At 40.7% G+C, this 8,088-nt stretch overlaps 1 protein-coding gene across 2 annotated transcripts in view; it reads right to left on the reverse strand.

Moving 5' to 3' along the window:
* The window catches only part of EXOC6 (exocyst complex component 6), an 81,503-nt gene extending 79,097 nt beyond the window's left edge, over positions 1-2,406 (reverse strand). For both annotated transcript variants that reach the window (XM_019471707.1, XM_019471708.1), the window contains exon 1: positions 2,119-2,406. In XM_019471707.1, coding sequence (XP_019327252.1) covers positions 2,119-2,240 — 122 coding nt within the window. In that variant the 5' untranslated portion in view covers positions 2,241-2,406. The remainder of the gene's footprint in view (positions 1-2,118) is intronic.
* Between the last annotated feature and the right edge of the window lie 5,682 nt (positions 2,407-8,088).

The raw sequence follows: 8,088 nt of genomic DNA on the forward strand, positions 1-8,088 counted from the left end.
CCCCGTTGCTCCGCGCTGCAGAGAAGCCTTGAAGGCTTATAAGGTCAAAAGCGGCCTTTTCCTCTGGGCTAGTTCTGGTTTGTTTCTTGGGGTGTTTTTTTTTTCTAAATGTTTTTGGTTTGTTTTGCTTTTAACTGCTCCCGCTCGTGTACACGCGGGCCGTGCTAGTCCCAGCAGGGAGGCGGCAGCGGTGCGGCCGGCGGCACCGACCCCTAACGCGGAAGCCCTGCAGGGGTTTCTGCGTTCTGCATTCATCTGGCTTGTTTCCTTCCTTTCTTTCGGCGGGGGGGAAGTGGGGGGGGGGGGGCCAGGAGCAGGCAGTCAGTGGAGGGTCCAACCACCAGCTCTGAAAGGCTGTAGTTGCTCTCCCAACCTTCTGCAGGGGTTAAGGCCACAGGAGCAAAGACAAGCAGCTGCTCCAGCTCTGTAATACTCGTAAAAATAGAAAAAGTGCACCTTTTTGCGCGTTGGCTTGCTGTGTTTCACTAGAAACTGGAAACTGACGGTTTACAACTGTGAATGCATCAAAGTCTACTAACCGGCCAGCTACGATTGTGTTTGGCACCCTTCCAGTTATTGTAATCAAACTCGTCATCTCTCCTGCCCTGGTGCAACTACACCTGGACGCTAGTTACTAAATGGCACCGAAGACTGTGCACATCTTGTCTGTGCTTGTGGTTTTATCATATTCCCAAAAAGTGCACCTTTTTGCGCGTTGGCTTGCTGTGTTTCACTAGAAACTGGCATATTGTTTCCTAGTGCCCTCGAGCATGTGTACAGCAAAGGTCCGTTTTTCAATGGAGGAGGAATAGCCCATTTTCTATTTAAATTACATACTTTGTGGTTTGTGGCCAAAGACGAGCTAGTCCTTGGGTTTTGCATGCTCAGGAGACAGGATACACCTGCTTTCTGGGCAAAGCGCGCACAAGTGGGAAGCCAACGTAAAGAAACAGGCCTGGAGTGTAAAACTTCAGGGTGATGTGTGGCTACTTTTCCAGCGAGAAACTGACAGCGGTTTACAACTGTGAATGCATCAAAGTCTAGACACCGGCCAGCTACGATTGTGTTTGGCACCCTTCCAGTTATTGTAATCAAACTCGTCATCTCTCCTGCCCTGGTGCAACTACACCTGGACGCTAGTTACTAAATGGCACCGAAGACTGTGCACATCTTGTCTGTGCTTGTGGTTTTATCATATTCGGTGTTGATTCAGACGAATTTATTGACAACACCTACTAAATCAACAAGGACTACTTCAAATGTAGGCAAGTGCCTACAAAGTGCATGCTGCGGAAAAAAAATAGGAAAAATCCGACAGGCTACCGCTGCAGTAGTATTTCCTTCAAGAAATCACTCAAATGCAGTAACAATCTTCCCACGTTCCTTTTTTTTCCCATCACCAAATTACTCAACTAATAGATTGACATACATTTTTCAGGGTAAACTAAATTTTCTTTCTTTAGCCTGGTAGTCACTGCAACCTGATGCCTACAGTGCCAGGCAGGCTATTTTTAAAACTCTTCTACAGATACTGACAATATACTTAGACACATAACATCATAATCTTTTATGTATTACTTTTTTGTAGGGATGAATATGCAGAGGAAATTTTTTTCAGTTACACTTTTACCATTAAACAGTTTCCATAAGCTGCAAATGACAAAAAATATTAAAATCTTCAGATATTTAGGAATATCAACAGTAAAACCTTAAGTAATTGCGTCTTTAGTGATTAAAAAAAAAGTTGCATTTATTAAAAATTTAAGAAGCAATTCTTTAAAAATGTAGCTGTTAACATCAAACTAAAAACACTGCTACACAAAAGAACAAATTTCCCCTTGTTTTCATGTTTAAGAGTAATTTCTTTCTTCGCAGAGAATCTGCAGCCAGCCTTCAGTAACAGATAGCTTTGTCCTGGTGAAAAGAAAGAGCTGAGTAGGTGACCTTGCTTTGTATTTTTTCATTTAGGGCCAATCACATTGAAATTAAATTCAACTTTCCTGTAGATTTCAGGGTCAGGAAAACAAAGTTTCTAATATATTGGGCTGACTGAAAGAACAGCTATAGAATGGAACAAATCCACCATGAACAATATAATATTATCTGAAAGATGCATACCTTAGGGTGGTTCCAAGAGGCAGCTCAAAGGACTGGATCTCAGCAAGGGCATTTTCATATATCTGATCTTTGTTTTCTTCTAGATACAATTCTGGCAGATTTGACTTGCTTTTCCTTGCCATAGATTAACATAAAACTACTCTAACTTTAGGAGAGGACTTTTATTCTGATTATTATCGTTGACTAAGTAACTCTGTAGTCAGCAAAACCAGGCATGAAAAAACAGATCCTGCGCTAACCTCGTGACTCCTGAGGACTTTGTGTCCAAGAATGGTGCACAGCTGCTGTTTTCCTGTCTCTGCTGGTAACATTTGCCTTGTATGCAGTACCCAGGCCTGCACAGTCTTTTTGGTTTGTGCGTCCAGTTTATTTATCTTAACAGGAAATTTACTGGCAAAAATAATATTTTTACATCCTCGTAATAGTTCACCAATAATAAATATTAAGCCTGAAATTTAGTCAGTTTGAAAACACAATTTTAAAGTCATTTCAGACACTAGACATCAATGCTCAATTTCTCTGTTAAGTTTTATGAGATTAAAAATAATATTTTTTTTAAAGTACTGTATTTTTCCTTTTGCCGTATAAAAAGCCTGCACACACAAGAAATTAGCTGGTTCTATGAAGCAGGTTTATGGACCTTGTAAAGCAGACTGGAAAAACAGAGAAACTTTTATGTTCTCGTCTTTTTCAGCATTAGTAGATGCTACTTATAAATAACAGAGTGCAAAAAATGCTCTGGGATAACTGTGGGTTTTGTATGAGTGTGCAATAAACAAAACCATTACTAATTCATTACCCACGTGGAAGAAAAAGAAAATGGGTAAACTCCTACAAATGTTGAGAGCGGTGCTGCTGTCAAGTCATTGTCATTATGATGATGGCAAAGAAAACACTTTGCACAACTGCCACCAATTACTTTCATTTCAGGCAGTTATTTCAAATGTGAGACTGGAGTTCTAGATCTTTCAATTTAAACAACTTTTTAGAAGCCTAATTCAATATTATGTGGCATAGTAAATCTTCTTATATTTGGTTATTTTGGATATTTCAAAGGTTTTAATCAAAATTTGTCCCCTATCTCAGTACTGCTCCTGACAAAATTGATGAGAGTCTTTACACTCATGGTGCAGTCAACAGTTAAATGCAGGAAAACATAAATTACTCATCTCTGACCAGGGCGATATATTGTTTATTCACTTCTCTGTGCCCAGCGGGAACGCTGAGGAGATGCGTTCATGTCAGTAGCAGTGGAAAAGAGCTCTAAAGGCTACAATGAGTTACACACGTACAAATCTGTGACGTGTTCCCTTGAACAAGCTGCTTTAATCACCTGTTTATTTTTAAACCAAAATTAAGCAATTGCTCTGTTAGCATTAATATCCAATACATTTCCTGCTTTCGTGTGCTAAACAGAGTTGTGAGCCATTTTTACACCTTCCACAAGAAATGGGAGCCTGTGATTGACCCATCCAGCCACTGGATGTCACACAAATGCAGATGAAAGGATATCGTAACTACTCGTTCTAATCTTAACAGACACCAGATTCAGTATTAATTTATCAATTATGAGGTGACACTCTGAAAGTAAACTGCAAAAATTATTCCACTGAATAAGGCACAGGCAGGCCAGGTAAATCAGAGACGCCTTGGACATCTACACCCAGCCATCACACACCGTGGCTTGCAAGAAAATAGGATGCAGTGATGGGAGCATGATCATAGAATCATAGAATCATAGAATCATTGAGGTTGGAAAAGACCTCTAAGATCATCGAGTCCAACCATCGACCCAACACCACCATGTCCACTAAACCATGTCCCTAAGTGCCTCATCTACTTGTCTTTTAAATACTTCCAGGGATGGGGACTCCACCACTTCCCTGGGCAGCCTGTTCCAATGTTTCACCACTCTTTCAGTAAAGAAATTTTTCCTTACATCCAATCTAAACCTCCCCTGGCACAACTTGAGGCCATTTCCTCTTGTCCTATCCTATGATGCTTTATACAGAGTGCTTTTGTGAATGTGCTTATGTGATTTTAAGTGAGTTTGATACTTACAGAGGCTTTGGGTACAATTTCTTCTTCCTTCTTTCCCAAAAACTCACACAGAAGCTTGCTTTAGGAATAAATCAACCAAAATAAACAGTACTCTGAATCTGCTGTGCAAATGTTGTAGGTATCACAGTCGCCTGGAAAGAAATATGTTTAATATCAAAGCAAAACAATGTAAAAAGAAACAAACAAATACAAAAGTGAATGACCAAGAAATAGGCAGGTTGTTACGGTCTGTTTGGTTGTGCAAGTGGGTGTTGAGGTACCTTGGTTCTCTGTACAGGGTTAGACAAAATTGTACCAGGCCCGGCTGCTTGGCTCTCCAGAGTGGTTTACACCCGCGCTGGACCTGTGTAAGACCATGACGTGTGGAGAAGGATCTAATGTATAGTGGTGGATCTGTACCTGACCCCAGATCCGTGGGCAGGAGTCCATTAATACCCACCAAAAGCCCTTTCTGCTGCAGGTGATCCTGCTTCTTCCCTGTGCTGCCTGTCCAACCTGCGCTCCCCCTCTCCGTTTCTTCTGCTCCTCCACACCTCTTCCGTAATACCGGTGCTGATTAGACGTGCCCACAGTCTGCATCTTTCAGTCATACGTGAGCTTTTCCTTTTTCCAGCTGAGTTCAGGGCCACTCTTAAAAGGCTTTAGGGAACTGCCTTGTCCAAGGAAATAAAGTTTTTTTTGCAAGAAGACAAAAGGACAAATTCAGTACTGTGACATGACACAAGCTGATACATTCATCAGCTTCTGGCGAACAGTGTCTCTTTACATCGCAACTATACATAACATGCTCAGAGGCTGCAGCTAAATAGACTATCAGCAAAGACAGTGCTAAGTATTTAATTTTTTTTTTTAAACGTTATGGTGCTCCCCATGCTGAAAGGGAGAGTAGGAATTATCGTTTCTGAGGCATCATACTTGTACTGGTTGAAATTTAACCAGGTCAAGAATCCTGAGAAAGTATTAGTATGCTAGAAGTCCCTGACAGAAGAAGGGAAGGTATTTTCTGTGCTTGTTAAATTCTCACTATTTCTGTGAAGGAAGATTTCATTGCCTGGACAGGCAGAAACCTCAGGGCCTGTGAGCCATAAAGACAGCTGCTGCCATCTTTCCAATCATCCTGAGATTTTTCTTTGAAAAAATATGCCAAAGCACCTATTTCTTGCTGAAGGTGTAAAAATGGTTCACAACTCTGTATAGAATAAGAGGGGAAATTGAGGCAAACAACAAGATTGTGAAGCAGGATGCAGAGGCTTATCTAGAGCAAAACCACTTTCACCACGTCCTTTCTCCCTTTCCTCCCCTAATTCCCACTCTTCCCCAACCGCAATGGGATACCAGAGGGCCAAGAACTGCTGGTTTAAATCTAGCCTGCCTGTGTTAATGCTTTAAAAATAAGTTTTACCCACATGACAATTACAAAAAGAGCAGCAGGTGCTGCAGTATAGTCTCATCCCTACTAGGTATGTAATTCTAGTGTAGATTACTTTTTCTTTTAAATTACCAATGCAAGATTAGCAGCATCAAGTCATCAGAGATTTAATTGTTTTAATGTTTAATTTTCTTTCCCAGTTGGATTGGAATCCATTTTGAATGATTCATGGAAAAGAGGGAAGGGGGAAAATGTGCACCCGCAAATGGAATTACTATAGATAATTTTCACATGCAATGCCATCCATAACAAATGACTTCATTGGTCATTGCCCGGATATCTCCCCTTTATATCCCTCCACAAGGACAGCAATGGCATTAGTCATTTCTCTGGCATCTCCTGCTCTGGTGCTGCCTCCTTTCCTGGGCTCATCCCCAAACTGGACCCTTGCAAACCAGCTCATTCTCCCTAGAACCTGTGCTGGCTGCTCCTGTTCCCCTTGTGCCTGCTTCTTTTCTGGTGACCAGACCCACTTCTGCCTGCACTTCTCTACAACGCGTTACTACTAAAACATCTCTTTAGCAAGCATCTGATAAAACGTATTCTTTTAAGGTTGCCGAGTTTCCTGATCACTCCATACTGCCAGTATATTACATACCAGCAGGGAAATGACTTTGTTTTTTCAGAGCATTTAAGTGAATTATGCTTCCTGAATTGTAGTCAAAATCTGTAAATACATTGCTTTTTGTTTTAATTACACTGGATTTAAGAATTGGACAGCGTATATAACAATCTTCACCAAAAGACTGAGGAAATAACATTCTATTGCACATTTACACCTGTTATTTTTACAGCAAATTGCTCAAAACAACACACATTTTTCCCATTAGGAAGGCAGCGCATCACTAACTACTTTTGACATTTCATTGACATCTTACAAGTGCCTAAAAATATCAGGAGAGATCCTCAGCTGGTGCTGATGTTATCTTTGTAAAAGTCAATAAAGCCATCGAGACTACTGGCTTAACAGAGGCACTTCTGTCTGACAGCAGCGGGCATGAGAGGAGAATCACTCTCGTCATACATGTTTATACAATGCTCGGTGCCGTTGAGGAACAAGTACTATCTCATTTTCATTGCAACATACAGACCATGGAATAATGCTCAGTCCAGCTCTGGGCACATGCAAAAAGTAATTAACAGTTCAGACTAAAAAAATACATCTACTATATTTTAACACAGCGTTTGAATTTCAGATTTGAAGGAGACACTGATTAATAACGTTGGATAATAGCTTACAAAGTAGCTTCTTTATCGTTCTCCAGAACAAAACAACTGATGCATAAAAAAATTTTCTCTCTGCTTACTAGTGCTTTTAAGGAACAGGTGTCGATTAAAACCCTGAGTCAAGGACGTGTCTCGGGAGCCTGAGGGCTTTGCTTCCTTGTAGGCAGTGAAGAGCTGTATTACAGACGCTGCCCTGGAGGACATTGCTTTTCTGGAACAGGAGGGCTTTTTTTCTCCCCACTTTAATAGCATCTAGTCTTAGATAGCCACAGCATTTAAATTTCTTATGTAACCCAGGAGAACTTTCCTGAGAAAATCAGCCCCTGTTCTAGTTTGGGGTATGAGCGAGTCAGAAATTAAAATGACTTTTGAGTTTAGGACGAATGTATGATGGACATCTGACTGGCGATGGCCAAGTGACCCCAACTTGGCGAGCTGCTCTGTCAGTCAGACCACAGTGACTGACAAACACCGTGCCCGCTCTGAGCCTATCCTCGCTGCAAACTAGAACGCTTTAATTGAAACCACCACGAACAACCCACTCAGAAGTTTGATCATTTTTATCATGGCCTATATTCTTTAAATGCTTTTGGGGAAAAAAATCCTTGTCTGAATATAAGCTTGGATCACTTTAGCTAACAATTAATTAAACTAAATGTCTCCATAGGCATTTTCAGTCTCTCAGGTTCTTATTTCAGTTTAGTTAGAACTCCACCTAATTGGCTTAAGTGAAATAACTCTGCCTTAAAAAAAGGAATATTATCAGATAGCTTTTTGCACCAGTCCTCTGCAGGTCAGGCTTATGCTTCTGCTACATCCTCCACTCGTGCTTCACTGAAGTTTGCAAGAGGGGATAATTAGCATTAGCTTACCACTGTGTGATGGTTGGTATTTTAATTATCCTACTAGTCAGACCTGGCCAGAGGAAATCTTCAGAATTAATTTTGCTTAAGAGCGCATGCCTAACTATTTAGTAGTGTTAACAACAATAAGGAAATTTAGAGGAAGTACCTTGACAATATCTCCTGCTTAGATAACCTGGGTTTTATTACTGTGAAAGATCAAAAAATCCTCATTGCCAAATAGTACTATATTTCAAGAGAAAATCTTTTTTCCAGCAAATGAATGCAGAAATCATTACTTACAGTATCACACCATACTAGCTGCTTTTTGGTAATATTTCCTAGCTATATTCAATTAACATAGCAGGTTAGACCTTGTAAATCAACACTAATAGCTCTGAAAGGAACCGC

Source organism: Aptenodytes forsteri, unplaced genomic scaffold, assembly GCF_000699145.1.
Source record: "Aptenodytes forsteri isolate BGI_AS27 unplaced genomic scaffold, ASM69914v1 Scaffold15, whole genome shotgun sequence".
Taxonomy (NCBI): domain Eukaryota; kingdom Metazoa; phylum Chordata; class Aves; order Sphenisciformes; family Spheniscidae; genus Aptenodytes; species Aptenodytes forsteri.